A 19,550-nucleotide genomic window follows, 5' to 3' on the forward strand; every position below is an offset into this window, starting at 1 on the left:
TTGCGTGTGCTGCGTGGCGATTCACCGCCAGGACAGTAGGTGGAGTAGCGGGTTTTTTCAATGACAAGCCTACTATGATGAAAGCAAATTCACCGCCAGGACCTCTTCGAGTGGATTCATGCTTCTTCTTCTTGTAAATAGCCGGTATTTTGTCAGATTTTCAACACCTTGGGGGTCTAAACGACTACTTTCTCGCCTGAAAATGTTTCAAATGTTGCTAAAGTTATATATTTACAGAGTTTATAGCTTATTAAGGGAAATCATCTTTTCAGGCTGGCTGATTTGGGCTCGGACAGGAGTGAAGTGCACTGTGTGTAAACGCTCTGCATACTGCCTGATCGATGAGTATGCCGTTTACAAGTAGTAGGCGGTTTCGAACACAGCCAGTGGCTTGTGCTTGCGTCTTGCGTAAAGTTTAGAAAATTGAGGTGACACATGCAAGCACGCAAGGGGGGGCTTGCAACCGCGCAAGGGCTTGCGTTGCGTCTTGCGTTGCGTCTTGCGTTACCGACTATAAACCAGGCTTTAGACATGCAGTGATGTTCAAATAGGCCGGGGAGGCTTGGGGCTTGGCCCAGGCAAACCAGTGTGGAGTAGAGCAGGTCCCATGGAGAAGAGAAAGCTAGTTGTTGAGCAGGTTCGTAGACGGGAGGAAATGTTAAGGGGTGCAAAGGCAGTGGCTCAGGCTAAGCAGGGACAGTGGTTGATAAGGGAAGGTGTAGAGAAGGAAAAGCTTAGTTGGAAAGAGCTGTGGAGTATGGAGGAAAGGAGTATTAGATTTTTGATAGGGGCAACATATGATGTATTGCTAACTCCCCAGAACCTGAAACTCTGGGTAAATGGAGACCCGTTATGTTCGTTATGTTCAGGTACTGCAACTCTAAGGCATATTTTGTCAGGTTGTAAGGTTAGTCTGTCACAAGGCCGGTATACATGGCGACATGACCAAGTATTAAGAAGCTTAGCTGCCGGTATTGACGAGAAACGAAGGCAGGTAAACTTAGGAGGGTCCAAGAGTTGCAATTAAGTTTGTTCAGGAGGGGGAGAAAGTTAATAAGACAATAAGGAGGCAAATTTAAGTGGACGGAGTGTGAGGAAAATATTGAAGGAAGTGTCAGATGACGCAGTAAAGTCCAGTCAGTGGATTTGGATAAGATGAAGCAATAGTAGCTGGTGGCCCAGCAGGGGGAGCACTCAGGGAAAACAGACTCCGTGAAGAAGCAAAGAAGAAAATCAAGATATTTAAGTGGAGGGTGTGGCCCATGTGAGCCTTTTGAAACCAGGTGGCCATTTTAGGTGAGCCTGTATGGCTTTGTTGGTTTTATTGGCATTTTTAGTAACTGTAGGACTGTTTAGTAGTGATGGCAAAACGAGGCTTTTTGAAGCATTGAATCATTTTGAACCATTGTGTCATAAAGTGGTTCACTACTCGAAGCTTCATTCAATTCCCTTGGGTGACATCTACTGGCGTAGCGATTGTTGCACCATACGAAGCCCTGCGAATGTGATGCATATAATAACACGATAATAACACGTATGTATGTGTATTGTACATATGGGTTTGTAGTACCTCATTAAAGATTGATTAATTTACCCATGAAATAATAATTTGCCCTCTCCGGGTCGGGAATGAGATCCTTCCCCAAGTGGAGGAGTTCAAGTATCTCGGGGTCTTGTTCACGAGTGAGGGACGAATGGAGCAGGAGGTTGACAGACGGATCGGTGCGGCGTCTGCAGTGATGCGGGCTCTGCACCGGCCCATCGTGGTGAAAAGGAGCTGAGCCAGAAGGCGAAGCTCTCGATTTACCGGTCAATCTATGTTCCTACCCTCACCTATGGCCACGAGCTGTGGGTAGTGACCGCAAGAACGAGATCGCCAATACAAGCGACCGACATGAGTTTCCTCCGCAGGGTGTCTGGGCTCTCCCTTAAGGCTGAGTTATACCTCTTTTAACTGCCCTTGCGCTTGCGTTAATGTCTCGAGACGTTTATGCTTCATTTTGCTTTGCCGGCGGTTGCGTGTGCTGCGTGGCGATTCACCGCCAGGACAGTAGGTGGATAGGGTGAGAAGCTCGGTCATCCGGGAGGGGCTCGGAGTAGAACCGCTGCTCCTCCGCATCGAGAGGAGTCAGATGAGGTGGCTCGGGCATCTGGTTAGGATGCCTCCTGGACGCCTGGTGAGACACGTCCCACTGGGAGGAGACCCCGGGGAAGACCCCGGACACGTTGGATCTCTGGCAGGGGAACGCCTCGGGGTCCCCCCAGAAAAGCTGGAGGAAGTGGCCGGGGACAGGGACATCTGGGTTTCTCTGCTCAAGCTGCTGCCCCCGCGACCCGACCCCCGGACCAGCGGAAGATGATGGATGGATGGATGGAATAATAATTTAAAAACAATGTGAAAAGTTTTGGTTTGTCATTCACATTTTCTTTGGGAGTGTGCTTGGTGTAATAAAGAGGGTGCTTGTGTTACTTCAGGTGTTTTTATTCAAGAAAAGTAGTTTTTGCACAGTGGAAGGGCTCAAACGGTTTCTTTTTTTTTTTTAGTCAATTTCTCCAGCTTTGGGAAATACTCTGTCACAGGGAACAGAGGAGGCTGGTGTGCTGAAGGAACTGTTTGGGTCGAAATATTCCCACACTTTAGAACGCTTCCTCGATGGTTGCTCCATGAGAGAATAATCCAAAACTCTGAATATCAAAAAAACGAGAGCTGTTTGTAATGTATAATACGTGTAGAACGGGGACATGAACCGGGGCTTCAGCCATCTTGAATACACTGAATCGCGGAAAATGTTCAAAGCTCCGCACATCAACTCAAAGCAGTCAGCTGACTCGGTCTGAATGAAGCAGTGAAGTGGTTCAAACGTCATCAGTGACGTCACATGAAGCAAGCTCCGGCCCACTGCTTCACTATAACTACCCTGTTGAGTTTGAAGCAGTAGCGGCTCGTGGTCTGGAAAATATTCGGGGCAGATGATCTGCGTTATCAAAATGCAAGCTTTTATGGAGCATACGCAATAGGCCAATCTATGCAACCATACGCAGGGGGGGATGTGCGCACTCGCATAAAAGTCTGCCATACAACAAACACAAAAGTCCCGTGAAAATGAGCGAAGAGAAAGTTTGTGAAAGGAATTAATACTGCCTACGTTTCAATTAGAGGGAAACTTGTCGCAAAGCATTACCTAGCATGGCTAATTTCATGGCACAATTCAGATGCGCCTTGCTGGACTCGTGTTTTTTTGCCTTTTCCGAAAAATGCTTCATGTCACACACACCAACAGTGCTCCAACCTAAGCTAGCAGACAAGTAACCTACTGTACATGTAAGCTGTCAACACAGTGTTTACTGTCTCAACATTGCTTTGCTCATCAAGCTAAGATATTTCATTAAATCACTCCCAGTTTCCCATTTTGCAAAGACTTTGTTCACAATCACTTAAACTTTGTAAGATAGCAACTATAAAGTAAAATCTTTACCTACCACAAACGTGAATCCGGATTAAACAGCCAATATCCTTCATCAAATCCGACATAGTTATCCGTTTTATCCAACAAGTTTGTAGGGGAATTTGGCGGCTCTGAAGTTCCCACTGGCTAGATGGGCGGAGTAATATATTTCTTAAACCCTTTGAGTCCTTTCCATGTCCAGGGCAGATCATACACCTGCCCCAATAGCATCTATACAGGCGTGCTAAATGTAACATGATATTATGCTACGTAGGGGCCTACAGTGATTCTGATTGGTAGAATGTGCTCGAGAGTTCTAAGAAGTGGCGGCGGGGCCGGGCTTAGCTGAGGGCAGACCAGGCATCTGCCCTGGCCAGTGGCCATAGATCTAACGTTAAGCAGCCACACTGGAAGTAGGCCATATTTCAGCGAAAATAAAAACAGATTCCACTCGCAAAGTCCATCACAAGCCACAATATGGTGTAATACGATTCCCACTGTGATTGAAGTTGAAATAAATATTTTATTTATAATTTATAATTATCTATATTTTATCTATAAAAGAAAGGTTGGGGGTGTGGAAGGCGGGGCTCTGCCCATCCTGCCCAAATACAGTGGCCGCGGCTGGTTTGAAGTGTGCTTCGGAGCTTCGGTGTTGGAGGTAACATCACTACTGTTTAGATGAGTTTGTCTGCTGAATCTGCTAGTGTGTCTTGTCCTGCCTCCACCTCTGGCACCCTCTATACTTTCATTACCCCCTACCTGAACCAGGGTTTGAATCCCCACCCCGCTGTGACTGGTGTGCAGTTGGTGAGAGGCTGGGGTAGCTTGTGGTTGTTGTGGTGTGAGGAGCAGTGATGGCTGGCATTAGGCTGTTTAGCCTCCTGGAGGTGTCGTGGGTATCCATGTCCTCATACTTCTCATATTCCAACTTTATGAGCTGGTTGCCAATAAGCGGTGCCAACCATTGTTCTTTGCAGAAAATCTGTTTTCCTGTTACATCCCAGAAATGTACCCGTGGGGACCACAGAGTCGGGCTCTGTAGGTAGTTTGGGACACTTTAGTTGGGCTTTTATTTGGCATATCTTTTTTTCTTTTCAGCCACTTTTTTTCTATTTTGCTCATTTACTCTGTCGTGTCTCTCTTTGCTGGTTTTATTGTCACACATTTCTGTGGTGTTCCTCTGCCTTTATCGGATGTGTTAACAATGTCGGGTGGAAAGTTGGTTCGAACTAAAATATCTGGAGAACCTTTATGGCGTGCCATTACATTTTCATTTATGATCCTCAGGATTATTGAATGCTTCATTCTAAATTTGCTGTTTGCATCTATAATAGATGCACAGCTATTATACTGACTGCTTTATGATTCCCAGATTATGAATTCCAGTGCACAGTAGTATCTGTAATTGGATATCATCATCATATCATATATGCATTTAGATTAGCTGCATTGTCCATTATAACTTATTTAACATTTTGATCGCCATGATTACTGGATGGATATTAATGTTTCTGTTTACTTGTGGTATCGGTATCAGAGCTGTTTCTTAATTCCTCCACTAGGCAAAAGAATGTATTCCATGCTGTTCTGCTGTTAAAAAGATAAAGGGGGGGGGGGGACGGGACTACCTGGGCCTGATAACTGAAATCTGATGAAGATTTCCTCTTTTTGGTGTAACTGAGTCTTCCTCCCATGAGCCCCAGCTGCAGTTATCTAATGTCAGCGTGTTTAGACGATGCACGTCGATGGTAAACCTTTCCAACATCCATGTGGATGCTCGTGTTAGCATTTAGCCCAGAGCGACACTCACGAATGTGGGTTAACTGTAAAGTTAACCCCTCCTGATGGATACATGGTTAGACCACGTGAAATACTTTCGGTTGCTTTGGTTTGGATGATGGGACATGCAATGCGAGTCCACTTAGCAGACCCCTTGAGGAATAATGGCAGGTTGTTAACAGACACCCTGCGGCTCTCCATCAGGAAGAATTCCCTCTTGCTGCAATAAACCGCCGGCCTGAAGCTTCCCTCAGCTGCACTGCTGGTCTTCATGTCCTAATCAGCTCATGAAGAACCATGTCGACCTTTCCTTCAGCAACTATTCCACATTATTTCTCTTAACAACCACACCCCTGAATGTTTCTACGCTTACTGTGGATGATCTCCCATGCACTTTATGTCGCCAGAGGTCCAATATGTGGCCCAAAGATGACAAAAAAACAACTTCAAGATAATCTTTATGGTATTTTGGTGTTTGTGATTTCTTGGAAAACATTTTTAAGTGTTTAGATACTAAAGTTAATGCAGAGTGGTTGGGAGAATTAAATCAGGCCACTTAAGCTGCTTTACATCCGACTGTGACCCACAGGTGAATCCAACTTCAATGCTCATCCAATCAGCCCATATCCAGCTCCTCTCTCATCCAATTTGACTGGTTAAGAGGCGTGGCTTCTAAAGTAACACCACATACTTACATGTGTACCTTTCCACAGGTCACGTTGAGAGGAAACTCCTCTAATTTATGAAATCTGTAATTATAGACAGTCATTTAACGATGACTACAAGAACAACTTCAAAGCTTAAAATGATTCCCATCTTAACCTGATTTCAGATACGCCAGGTCTGGAATGACAAAGGCAGACTACCATACATTAGATTCAACTTTATTGCCATTGCACAGAGCACAAGTACGAGGGAGGCGTCTCTGCAAATGTTTCAACATGAAAAAAACATTTAAGAAATAGTTTCTGTTAAAAAAGCAGCTGAATTTTGAACTTGGAACCATTTTTGGAGAAGCTGTTTGATTTGCGTGCAGTGCATTTAACGGGGATCAAAGAAGGCCGTATGCTGAGATGTGACCTGAAATGAGGGAAACGGGGGAAAAAAAGACCTGCTTCTTATGACCGTAACGTGCCGGAGTTAGCGTTGTGCAACCTCACAAAAGTGCCATCAATACAAGGACTCTCATTTTGTGAAAACTCATCTTTCAGAGTGAACCGCTGACCTTCAGCAACTTCAGCATCATGGCAGTTCTCAATTACAGCTGTGATCCCTGGGAACCAAACATCCAAAACATCCGTCATTCCAGATAAATTATTCATAAGAGAACTGCCAGGGAGACGGCAGGACTGATGCATTTGTTGTGCTTGTCCTTTCACTTCCCTCTGCATGTCTCTCAACGTTTCTCAGAGCGTCTTATATTCTGTGCACATCAGGGACAACGGGGTGACGACTGCTCTCCCAATGCTCCCAGTCAAACAAAACTTCCAGCGCGATAACCCACTCTGATCTGGAGAATTGAACACACGCTTGTTCATTTCAGCTGCATTAGGATTTCCTGCAAATCCGTTACTGGGATGAGAGGATGATCATGTTTTCTGCCAGCTTTTAGCACTGTGTAGCAAATCTGTTGCCGAGTGAAATTCGATATCGGATGACTCACTTACTCCAGGAGCCTGTAGTTTTAAAAATTATTTGCTTTAAGGCACATCCTGCCATTACAAGTGTCATGGCAAACAGCAGAAACGGGTTTAACATATTGCTACACACATGAACCAGAGTTATGCAAGGTGTGGCTGTGGCGAACATCATGTCTGAGCGAGTCTGCTTCTGCTTTTGTTGAGCTGAGCAGAACCTGCGGCATATTTTTCTGGGTAGTGCGACGTCGACAGAACGGACACACGCGCACAGTGTGGGCACCCACATTTGATTTCATAGGCGAGAAAGAGGGGCATCACGGTGCTCTTGAGACATGCAGCATTTACCACTAATTGAACAATCTGTCTTGCAGCAAGATTTAAGTTCCTGCAACTGTCAGGGTTTCATGAGAAGAAGCTTGATGATTCAGAAAATGGTCTTTTTACACTCCCCGAGGACTAAAGGGCGTGTTTCAATGAGAGTTAAAATTGTGTCACTCCTGGGCTTAAACATTCAAGCACACACTGTGTACTTTAGCGTTCTGTGTAAACTCTGTTGTATACTTTTAAAGGCAGGGTAGCTGACTGGAGGAGGCTGACTCTGATTCCCTCATGGGGAATTACTCTAAAGTGAGAAGCCGTTGCAGGAATGAGCAAGCACTCATTCAGGATATTGACACATTTAGATCAGTGTCTCTGCAGTATTATTCTGCTCAGCTCATAAGGATGTTGTCAAGACTTGACAAACTTCCAGCAGGAACACACACACACACACACACACACACACACACACACAAAAAAAAGCAGACACATAATCTACACCGACTTACCAGGGGACCTTTCAAGCTTTTCTTTTTTTTTTCCTGCTCGTGGAAAACAATGAAAGGACATAAATCTGCAAAACTGTCAGGAAACACGAAGCTGACAGCAGCTCTGTTTGCCGTGCCACATCCCACGGTGAAAGCTTTGTCAGAAGCTGGAGTAAAAATGTAAACGTTGTGACTTCAACACTAAGGAATTTGTCCTGCATTGGAGTACTACTCGCGTCGGCTTGTGCGCATCGTTGTGTGGACCAGGGTGTGTCTTCCTGTGACCCCTCCACAAGAAGTAGGAAGTCTGTGAGGGCGGTACTAGTACTTTTCCCACCTTGTCATGCCATCTTTTTAGGTTGCCTCATCACTAGTCTGAAGTAATTTAAGGTTTTGCCTTTCAAAAGAAGGCCTACTTGTACCTCCAAGCTACCCTACAGCACCACCCCTCCACAAGGTAAGCTTTTCTTTCACACACACACATTTAATCAGCTACTACTCTGATATACATTGATGGCAGAGACGGTCCATATGATGTGGGAAGTTGGGACATGTAGTGTGTTTCTGTAGGGTTAAGGCATGACGTCTTGTCTTGAAGCAACACAACTCCCTCTTTATCGAAACGCATTCTGTCTGCAAATATTGAATCGGTTTCAGTTTGGGGTGGATTTAATTGGGACATAATCTTTGTAAGTGAGTTGTTGGCTCATTTTTATTCGTAATGAAGTTGAAATGTCCTCCTCTCCATTTGTAGACGGCGGATTTTCCACACGGTTTTTATCGTTCACTTAGAGTTATTAGAGCGTCTTTCTACTTTCCGGCTGCCAAAAAATTGGATGACGGAGGAGAGGAGGTGAAATAAATGTTGACAGATTAATCTGAGCAAACATTAATCACAGCAACCAACTTAGACCTCCGTCTGCGTAAGAAAGTTGCAGATACAGATCAACATTAAAAGAGTTCTTCCCTTCTAAGTCCATGCGACTCCTGCTAACAGACGAAAGCAACCACATAACTTTCTTTGAGGAGGTAATGAGCATCTGCGTGTGATTAAAGGACTTTTTTTTTTTTGTGGTTTTCCTGCCCTGTTTTGTTGGCACAAGAGACCGTGTCCCTATTAACACCGTTCACAAACCTGTTTTATTTAATTCGCTTTTCTGAACTAGATTTTCTGACTCATTGGTTTATTTTCCAGATTCTCCAGAGCAAACACCCAGACAGAAACAAAATGGGAGACCCGTGGCAGAAGGCATATGACTTTGCTGTTGAAGTGGCAAGAAAAGCAGGAGAGGTGCAACTTGTTTGCAACATTAAAAATGCACCAAACGGACAATCTTTTTAGGAATGAGAAGCTGATTCCTTTGTAATACTTCACGATCAGGTCATCCGGAAAGCAGGCGAGAGTGAAATTAGGGTCATGACAAAGAGCTCCACTGTGGACCTCGTCACCAAGACTGATGAGAGGGTAGAGAAGATCATCATCGGGTCTCTGAAAAAGGAATTCGGAGAGGGCACACACTGGTGAGACATTCACACAGACGCACACATGAATGCTTCTCTGAGCTTATACTCACTGGTTCTCTGCCGCCTCTGTGCTGCAGTTTCATCGGGGAGGAGTCTGTCGCTAAGGGGGAGCCGTGCATCTTGACCGACAAGCCTACTTGGATCATAGACCCAGTGGACGGCACCACAAACTTCGTCCATGGGTGAGATGTCTGTGCCGTTGGATGCATTGTGTTAAGGGGTGGAGCTTATTGTGCGTGCATCACACTCAGCACTTCTTGTTGGATGACAAACTCAACAATAATGCATAAGAACTGTAAGGTATAAATAAGTCTGCTGAGCCCACAGAAGAACTTGTATAAGAAGGAAATGTCAGACGCGAGGAGAAAACTTGCTCTTCAACATGATCAAAACCAACAAAATAAGTGTTGTTTTAAGATTAAAAGGAGACAAAGAAACACGCCTCTGTTTACATTAGTGATGCGTAGGTGAAGCAGGTAAATGGTTTTAGTTTAACACGGAGAACCATTACTCATTACTCATTACTCACCCGCACTGTTATTACCCACTCACAGCCTAGGGTTTCGTTATTTGTGTGCATTGAAAATGTTGATTTGATGCACAAGTCTAATCGGGATTTAAATATAAAAGCAGGCATATGCTGCATCGGGTCATAATGGGCTGAGAAACATCAGAAACTGCTGCTTTACAACCAGTTTTAGTTTCTTTTATGAGCTTTGAGACTTCACCACCATAAACGTTTAATTTTTTTATAATTTATACACATGCAACATTTCGTGGGGGAACCACAACTCAAAATTGGTTATGCAACGTCTTATTGCATAAAAATGGAAGTGAATGAATCTCAAATGAATTTATGCGATCTTGGGAACTTTATTAAATTCAGGGGTTCCAAACCCTTTCATGGCGCAGAGGTCGCCAACTTTCTGCAGAGTCGGTCGCTACAGACCTCCAAACTTCATGTGGCCTTCAGATTAGCTTGAGAACAGTGCGTAGAGAAGCCTCATGGAATGGGTTTCCATGGCAGCTGCATCCAAGCCGTACATCACCAAGTGCGATGCAAAGCGTTCAAATTCATATGAACATTTTTACTTTCAGATTCCCGTTCGTGGCTGTGTCTATTGCCTTTGCTGTCAATAAACAGGTACGTCCAATGACACCGAATTTTTCATTTTATAAAAGTAGTTTATCCAAAGTTACCACAGTATGTGACGGTTTTATGAATGAAATGTTTATAGTTGGAGTTTGGTGTGGTGTACAGCTGCTTGGAGGACAAGATGTATAAAGCAAGGAGGGGGAAGGGAGCTTTTTGCAATGACGAACAAATTCAGGTGTCTGATGTGAAAGGTACATGCACTTCAGTATTATTACTCTTTATAGTACATTATGCATTCTTCTTAACAGACAGTCAACGGCTTCTAAAATAGTGAAATAGCAACAGTAACTGCTTTGTTTCTTGATGTAGATATCAATAAGTCCATCATCATTTCGGAGCATGGGACTGATAGATCTCCAGAAAAAGTCAGCAAGATCTTCTCCACAATGCAAAAGATCCTCTGCATCCCAGTGCACGGGTAAGTTAAATCATCATATTATTGTATTATTACAGTATGCAGTGAACTGCTCTGATGAGCCAAAATGCAATGATGACCCTCAGTCTGAGGACCTTTACCATCAAATGGTTTGCATTTCTTTAAAACTCAACTAAAGTTGTATGAAAGAAGCTACTGAATGGGGATTAAAACCCAGCCAAATCAAGCCACATTCTGGTTCTGGTTCTGCTTTGCATCATTCCTGCAGCTGTTAAGTTGCAGGAATGAAGTTGTGCTAATGCTAACTAGCATGTTGTGTAGTTCAGCTTCCTTTAATTGCATTCAAAGGCCTACGTGTGTTAAATTATTATTCTTTTCATTCTAAATGTCATACAGTTTGGAACACCTGCCAAAACAGCTGTATTTTTCATGCGCCTGTGATATCGATCAAATCTACATTATCCCATCTACTCATTATTTATTTATTCATCTAACCAAACAAGTCCCGTTTGATGACATTTTGGCTGAAGTTTACACATAATAAACAGGAGTGAATGTCCTTGTAACTTGTAACTGTACTTAAAACTATTGGTTCTAGTATAAATATAACAGGAAATGAGTAGCAGCACTTCATAAGACATGCAGGTAGTGCAGCTACTGCACATCATCGACTAGAGACAGGAAATCTCTGCAGATGTCTCTGCTCAGCCTGGAATATTTCGCCTTCACTTCTCTGCCTCTGTAAAGACGGCTCATTCTTCTTTGCATCCATTCTTCTGACTAATCTGTGTCGACAGGCTGCGTGGGTCAGGAACAGCTGCCACTAATATGTGTCTGGTGGCAACTGGAGCAGTGGAAGCTTTCTTTGAGATCGGTATCCACTGTTGGGACATTGCTGCTGGAGCGGTTATAGTCCAAGAAGCCGGAGGAATCCTTCTGGATGTGGATGGTGTGTACACTCTGTCCCTCTCTGATCAGAAAAACGTGGCATTGAATGGCGGCGCCGCCTCTCTTAACTGTGGCTTTGTTCGATCGTGCAGGGGGACCGTTCGATCTGATGTCTCGAAGGATGGTGTCGGCGAACAACGACGTTATTGCTAAACGGATCATCAAGGAAATTGAAATCTTCCCAGTTGTGAGGGACGATGCGCCGGTGCAGAAGAAATAAGAAAACTCTCGAGGCGTGTCTGCAGTTGATTTCAAAACGTAACGCGAACAAGAGGAAAGTCTTTTGATAAATGTTGTCTGAATAAAGTCACAGAGCTATTATATCCAAGTTTTATTTCTTTGTTTTTCAGTGGCAGCACATTTGCCCATAAAGATTAATTCAGTCCCCCCACGCACTGTCATCTGTCAGGCATTTTTGAGTGAAGCAGCGAACAGCTCTAATTTCCCACCTCGCAATTTTCCGCCCTCTCCTTCAGGCCTTTGGCTAACGTGTCTACATTTTCTTTAATGTGCGTGCACGCTTTATTCAGCTTCCACACTTCTGAGTATTGTTGCTGCTAAAGTTAAGCCCCCCCACTATCTTAACAGATTAGAGGGTGCCTTCCCAGCCCCGAAACTGCTGTTATTTTGTTATGATTCACATTTTTAGAAATGTTTTATTTCTCCTCCTTACCAAAATGTGTAATTGCGTGGAAGAAATGCAGATCTGCTCACCAGCACTGCAGTTAAGTCGGTGTTGAGGTTTATTTTCCAAGCACTGCTGCTGTGAAGTTTCATAACTCACAATTAACTTCCCCTCATTGCTTGAGAGTAGTGTTGCTGTTTACACTATTTATTATGCTCATTCACCACTAGAGGTCAATAATGCATCAGCAATTAGATGGGATCTAAACTAAGTTCTTTGTTTTGTTTTGTTTTTTTTAACTTGCAGCAATTATAATTGTTCAAAGCCGCCTTTGTGTGTGCTTTACTGTGTCGATGATGCTTTGGTGTGTTTCTTACTCTCTGCAAACAGCCTCTGTGGCCTCCATCATGATGAGATCAACACCCAATCAAAAACATGAGCTTATTTAAAAAAAATATATATCTTCAGAAATGCATTTCCTGATCTGTAAATGAACAACAAGCTTTGTCCACAAAAGGCAAAAAGGTGGAGGTGCGAGCCGAGAGCGGCTGAAAAGCAGCTGTGGTGGTGAATGAAGCAACGGGACAAACAGCAGGAGCAACAGCACCGACAACAATAACAGCAGGAGGCTGGGTGAGGGGGGGTGCTGGGCTTATGAACATGTTTACGCTGCTGCCTTTGGAACATTAATAACTGGCGTTTCTGTGCGTATTCAAGCCCCAACACATCTGCTGCTGGTGTGACGCACGGTGAGATGTTGCTTAAGGATGTAAAAAAATGGCAAGAACATAGATTAGCAAATACAATGCAACTTAACATTTGCTTGAACTTGCCCAAAGGAGCCAGATGGCTGAAATTTGCCTTGCAGGACAATACAGTAAATGCCACAGAGGTCAGAGAGCCACGCGCAAGTTCACAAAAGTCAATTTAGCATTTTTACTTGTAAATTTGCATTTTTTTTTCTTTTCTTCCTTGTAGCGTAAATATCAGCCATTTAATATTCCAGGGCCATAACAGCAACTGGTTATATCAGTTATCAGATAAGTTTTGGTTGTATTAAACAAAATGTCATGCATTTTAAAATGAGTTTACATCGTCAGGGAGGTAAGCTTTAGCTTCTAAATGCAAAGAGGATGATTCGCGTAACACCAATTTTTAATTTTAATCTAATTAATCACGTGATTTCCCCGATTAATCACGATTAATCGCATTTGTACGCAAAATCCAAAAATGAATTCAAAAGTAGTGTATAGCTTTTAGCATTTAGTTTTATTTTAAATGTGCTGCCATATGAATGAAAGTGCCATAACATTTGTTGTGCAAACACACTTTTAACATCAGCATCTTTCTGTAGTTTTTATGTAGAAGCCTCGCTCCACTGTGTGTTTCCTTGAATGACTTGCTGGTATCAGTTGTGTGTTTTGCCTTTAAGTGATATTTTAGACTGGAACTACTACGGTGAGAAGACAATTCAACTTGGCAGTGTTTACAGATGACTTTGGTTCTGTTGACTCCGCCGTCTGGAAGAACTTCCGTACCCTTCTCCATGTTTGGTGGATCCGCCAATTACTTTCTTTTCCGGTTCCGCAGCAGACAGCAGCAGACTTTTACAAAATAAAAGCCTGTGAGCAACAGACTTTTACAATAATAAAATAAATAATAAAACCTGCGTTAATGCGCGATAAAAAAAAAATTAACAAGTTAACGCGATAATAACGAGTTAACTCGCCCAGCCCTAGTAATTACAACATGAAATGCACGTCTTATATTTCACCTTGAGTTGGATGGTAACACTTTATCGCAAAAAATGGAAATATGTTTTGTGTAGTTGAAGGTAATTCTATGAGCATCTAAAAGTCTTCTGCCATTTATCGATGTCTATAAACTCCTCTGTCTCCTCTGTTTGGTGCATGGAAAGATAACAAGTTATTGACAACGACATAGTGCATTAGTCAATAATCATAACTTGTCCTAAGAAGATGATTATCAGTGAAATCCACAGAAGAGAGCCAATGGGTTTCAGGTTTTATTTTTTGTTAGACACACATAAGGACAGCACACTCAACGTGTGCTTTAAAAGGATAAGTGGATGCACTGTGGCTGCTATCATTCATTTATTAGCTCTTTGTACACCAGTTACAGGTGTAATGGTGTATAAAAGGTTGGAAGAAGCTAAAGATCCGTAGATCTGTTTACAGCTATGGATTTGAATTGAGGACCAGTTCCAAATTTTTACAAAGCATTGGAACTGTGCGCCCCTGTCAGCTCCTTCATCGATGCTAAAGCAATGTGCTCGCTTTGCAAATTAACATGTGTTTGGTTGTGGTGAAAACTGAGTCAGGGCAGAGAGGAGGAAGCGGTTTGAAATATGTCTAAATTTTACAACGAAAGACAGCGCTACTTCTAATATCTGCAAAAATGATTATTTCACCAGCAACATGCTAAAACATCTTCCCCTTGATTCAAGTATGTATTTGATGCTCTGTGTACTTGCAGCACAAATGCCTCTGCTTATCAACTGAGCAGATAATCTAAAATCAATGGAAAACATAATGTGTCTTAATAAGATAAGCACAATGATTAGCACATTTTCTAAATGAAAACAATATTTGATTAAGAGACTTTTGACATACCTAACATTAGCTCTCACGTTGCTAACAGCTCATGGATGGTAGGCTAAAATTATCCAGAACTGTCAAGATGCATGTTTATAATCTCATTTAATCAGTTTAAATCTGGATTCACATTATCCGTATGAGGCTCATAAAGATGTTAAAGCCAACATTTATTCTGTAGTGTAGTGTACTTGTTTCCTCATGGAAAGTTTGATAAGGGAATTTATAAAGAAACATATCGCTAAGAAGCATCAATACTGTCACTGCTATCAACAAAATCTTAATAATTTCCATCCCTACTTGTAATTGTTATAAGCAATGTTTCTAAACATGATTTTATACCATCAGAAGGAGAGCTTCAGCTCTTTCAACTAAAAAGTAGCTCCATTCATCCGTTTTTCTCTATCTGCTTAATCCAAATTGAGAGTCTGGCTACACCCTGGACAGGTTGCAGGTCCAGGTTGTATGTTCATTATTACCATTTTTCTTTTCTAAACGCTATTTTTTTTTATCCCTGTACATTTAATTTTTTTAAACCATAACCAAGCAGTTTGCGTGTACCTAAATGTGCCATTTTGTTGAAATAGAATACGTATAAAGACAGAACATTTGTCTCACAGAGAACTATAAAAGAGACTTGTCAAAAACATGTCAAACTGTAAGAATAATGGCTGAACTCAACATCTATCTCCTAAAGGAATGTCCAGTGGTCTGTATCAGAACAATAGAGACAATGTTGAAACGAAATCTTCTGCTCTACACATTAGAGTCCTATATCTAGCCTTGGCATACCTGTTCCACATGTAAAATGCTCCATCTTATGATTTGACAGCCAAGACTAGAAGGTGTGTATTTTTAGCCAGAGAAGCTTAAAAAGTAGATATTAGCTGTGCTTTCATTCAGATGTGCCATAAACAACATTTTCAGAAACTTGGCTCAATGAAATGTCAGTTTATATATTTCTAACTACTAATGTTATATGAAGCTATTAAATGTTCTTTAATCAAGATAACCATATTTGCCGCCGCAGCAGCATCTTTACACGGAATTTGCTACTGCTGCTGGTAACATGGTTCGTTATTGCGTATTTCCAAATTGCCATGTTGCAAAAAACTAGCAGTAGCAAACTCCATGTGAAGTTAAGGCCTCGGTATGCTTCTCCGTCGCTATCCGTCAATCTGTCAATCCGTCTCCGTAATCATGGAGAGGCTCTCCGTCCTTTCAAAGTTCTCCGTCGGGATGTCGGATACGCGAGGCAATTCACCTCCCGATCAGTAAGGCAAGGCAAGGCAAGGCATCTTTATTTATATAGCGCATTTCATACCACAGGCAACTCAATGTGCTTTACTTAAAGACAAGGCATTTAAAAGATAAAAATCAAAACACAGTTAAAAGCAATCAAAGAAGAGGGGGAAAAATGAAAATATAAAAATAATCATTAATTAATTAATTTAAAAGCAAAGAGTGCAGATAAAATACTTTCAGGTGTCATATGCACAGCTAAATAGAACTGTTTTCAGCCTGGATTTAAACATTGTCAGAGTTGAGGCCTGTCTCACATCTTCTGGAAGACTGTTCCAGATCTTAGGAGCATAAAACTGAAACGCAGCCTCACCTCGCAGGCTTCGCTACGTTAAACGACCCAATCTCGCGACGTCTATCGTGAAAGTCGTTGTTTGATTGATTACCTTCCGGCTCCGTTCCACTCCTCACAGTGAACGATGGCGACTGAGAGAGAAAGGCTGTTGTTGGAGTTGGAGCTTGTTGATATTGAAATGCAAATAATTTTGACCAAATATTGACCGGCACACAGTAAACGCTTTCAAAAATGGCGGTGTTGTTGTTCTGAGAGGAAGGAACTAAACCGGAAAAGTGATTCCAGAAAGGATGTTGTTAGCCGACCGTCACAGAGCACGGAGTGAATGAGCTGTGCTGCAGAGGTGCGCGTCAATGATGTCATCCCAGTAAACATGTGTAGAAAGCCCCCAGATAGGATAGCCCGGATAACAACAACAACACGGCAGCTCTGAGCTAACAGTGCAATAGTACACGTTCATTGATTCATTGGTCTTAAAGTATTGGTGAAATAAAGACAGATAATGCCTTATTTAGAGGCTGTATCGTCTCTGCCCTGTTCTCTCCCGTTATATGGATATACGCGGATCTCCAGCGATCTAAATATCTTCCGAAGGACGCCGACTTTCATCAAACTGTTATCGGTGAGTAGATGAACATATTTTATGCCAGAAATAAGTTCCAGGTTTTAAAAAAAAAACCTAACTTCTCCTTTAAGCCACTTGGTTTAGGACTGAAAATAAATATTTTTACAATTCAACCACAGCCGTCACCTTCATGGATGCCATTTTTACAATTCGCATGTAGTTACACTCGTGATCACATTGTCAACAAAAGTAATTATGGGCTGTCGTTGCCCCGTGGGGGACGCATTTAGGTGAAGGAAAGTCTCATAAACCCCGTGCACAAAAATCCAAAGACATTTAGTAGAAAGAAGACACAGACCCAAGCAGCCTGGAAAGAAATGGGACCCAGAAGCCTTCCTTATTCAGACACGGTTCACAGCATCCACCATCTGCACAAAGCCTGTGGCCATTACCTTTTCAATTTGTCACATTCAGAACTCCCATTCATGTTTAAAAGAACCTTTCTCTGTAGGAGAAATGGCTTGAACAGTCCTATTGGCAAATGTACAGAGAGCATAACAGCCAATGAAGCCAAAAAGCTAATATGTTGGTGTTTTGGTTTTCTGACTGATGACAAATGTATAAAATAGTGACGTTTCCTTGAGTTTTCATTGTGTTAGATTTGCCTGATGTGGATAAAAGCAGAAACAGTTATTTTTCTTATGGAACAATTCACTCCCGCTACAATGACACAGTCTGAAAGCAAAATGTATTCAATATGATGTGATTGAAGATCACGGCGGGCAGTAATTCTTAGAACTAAGTCATCCCAAGTATGTCATCATGGCTTCAAAAACCTAAACAACATAAATAATGATTTGACGGTTAGTTACTGTAATTCTGTCAATGGACTAACGAAGAAGTGACACTACTGTGACTCTACCTTCTTTGCATCACTGGAGCAGCTGCCTCCCTATGAATTATCTTGACAAGCAAAGAGGTGCTTCCATTAAAATTTTGTATGTAATATCATCCATATTTTTGTACATAATTAGGTAGCCATGGGAAGGAGCTTTGTCTTGGGGGTTTTAGAGAAAAATTGTTGTGCTTGACAGTTACAGCACATTAGCAATAGATGATGTAATGAACCAAAAAGATTGCAAGTGCAGAAAGTGTCAAAATCACATAATTTTCAAGCCTTTTTTCCCTTTGTGAAGCAGGGTGGTTTACCACTAAAGGTAAAAATGATCCAAAATAGCTTTTCTTTAAATTTCAAAGCAGAGGAAGAAATCATCCAGTTTGCAGAAATTAAACATGATATAACAGATGATGATGCAAATATTCAGCGAGTGCCCTGTGATATATATACTACAGTTCTGCTATCAACAGTGGTGGGAGTTTAAGAGAGCTATGAAGCTACAGCCCAAGATAGCACAGCTGCTTAATTTCCCAATTTCTTCCAGTTAACGTTCAGAATTGTGGCAGGAAGTGCAGGGAAATTGGAGACCATCACAAGCAGGAAAAACTTCCAGATATCCACAGAGAGTCCGTGTTCAATAGAGCCAGAAACAAAGTGGGCAGCATGAAACTCCTTTGGGTGCGTGTATATAGAACCACAGTAAACAACAGCCATGATCCAAATGGAAAAGGCAGGAACCGTTTAATTTGTGCTTGTTACCATTAGCTGCCATCATTAGATAATGGAGCCCTGCGGTTGCTTTAAATGCATGACAGAAATAATGCACAGTACTACAGCACATCCAGTTATTTACAGTATAGTACTCTTGGTGATTTGCAGGAAATAATATGCGAAGTGAACTTCAGTTTCTGCCTCTGTCTAAGCTTTTTTCCCCCACTCGTTGTGTGTCGTGTTATGCAAAGCATCTGAAGCAAAGCCAAAGAAATTAGCTTGTCCTGGCCAGCAGCCATATTGACTTGGGGACTCCCAGTCTCAGTTGTTTTCGATGCGCTATTACTCCAATCTAAAATCTGAGACACATTTTCATCAAAGCGTATGCTGAGCTTATGCTTCCTATCCGGAGTGGATCGATGCTCACAACCCTCCTTGAGAAGATGGAGGAACAGTCTGCACGTTGCAATGAAATCAAAAACTGAGAGTTTTATGAGATGCAACGTGTGAGTGGTGTCTATCAAAAGCTGCTAAAAAGTGAGGAATCGATAAAGATATTAACACCGCACTCCCTGACAGATATAGACAAAATCAATGATGATAATCCTAAGTAATAGCCCATAAAGCCTCCTTACATTTAACCGATTTTTTTTTTTTTTTTTTTTTTTTTTGGTCCCTGTGAGGTTTCCTTGACATATTAATTGCTTGGCTAAGTGCTCTACTTTCTAAGCACTTTGATTAATCGTCTTTGTCTTATCTGTCCATCATTATTGATCTATTAAACACACACTTAATCTTTCCTTTTTAAAACCAGAGATTTAATTACATCTGCCAATGCTGTACTTTTTGCCTAAGCCCCTC

The 19,550-nt window shown here is 42.1% G+C and overlaps 1 protein-coding gene across 2 annotated transcripts; it reads left to right on the forward strand.

Moving 5' to 3' along the window:
• Positions 1–7,966: 7,966 nt before the first annotated feature.
• On the forward strand, positions 7,967–12,001 carry LOC142369963 (inositol monophosphatase 1-like). 2 transcript variants are annotated; one of them, XM_075452382.1, is made up of 9 exons: positions 7,967–8,131; positions 8,870–8,965; positions 9,056–9,195; positions 9,276–9,380; positions 10,297–10,342; positions 10,437–10,545; positions 10,664–10,772; positions 11,528–11,679; positions 11,771–12,001. In XM_075452382.1, the coding sequence occupies exons 2-9, from the start codon at positions 8,903–8,905 to the stop codon at positions 11,896–11,898; spliced, it is 852 nt and encodes a 283-aa protein (XP_075308497.1). In that variant the 5' UTR covers positions 7,967–8,131; positions 8,870–8,902; the 3' UTR covers positions 11,899–12,001. The 2 variants fall into 2 exon arrangements, with proteins under 2 accessions (XP_075308497.1, XP_075308496.1); XM_075452381.1 differs by lacking the exon at positions 7,967–8,131 and adding an exon at positions 8,506–8,703.
• The last annotated feature ends 7,549 nt before the right edge of the window (positions 12,002–19,550 follow it).

This window comes from Odontesthes bonariensis, chromosome 20, assembly GCF_027942865.1.
Source record: "Odontesthes bonariensis isolate fOdoBon6 chromosome 20, fOdoBon6.hap1, whole genome shotgun sequence".
Taxonomy (NCBI): domain Eukaryota; kingdom Metazoa; phylum Chordata; class Actinopteri; order Atheriniformes; family Atherinopsidae; genus Odontesthes; species Odontesthes bonariensis.

Bases quoted from the DNA above. Each gene is read 5' to 3' on its own strand.
- LOC142369963 (XM_075452381.1), top strand. From the start codon at position 8,653: ATGCGACTCCTGCTAACAGACGAAAGCAACCACATAACTTTCTTTGAG. The intron at 10,546-10,663 runs GTACATGCACTT...TTCTTGATGTAG, and splicing joins TCAGGTGTCTGATGTGAAAG to ATATCAATAAGTCCATCATC. The intron at 10,773-11,527 runs GTAAGTTAAATC...CTGTGTCGACAG, and splicing joins CTCTGCATCCCAGTGCACGG to GCTGCGTGGGTCAGGAACAG.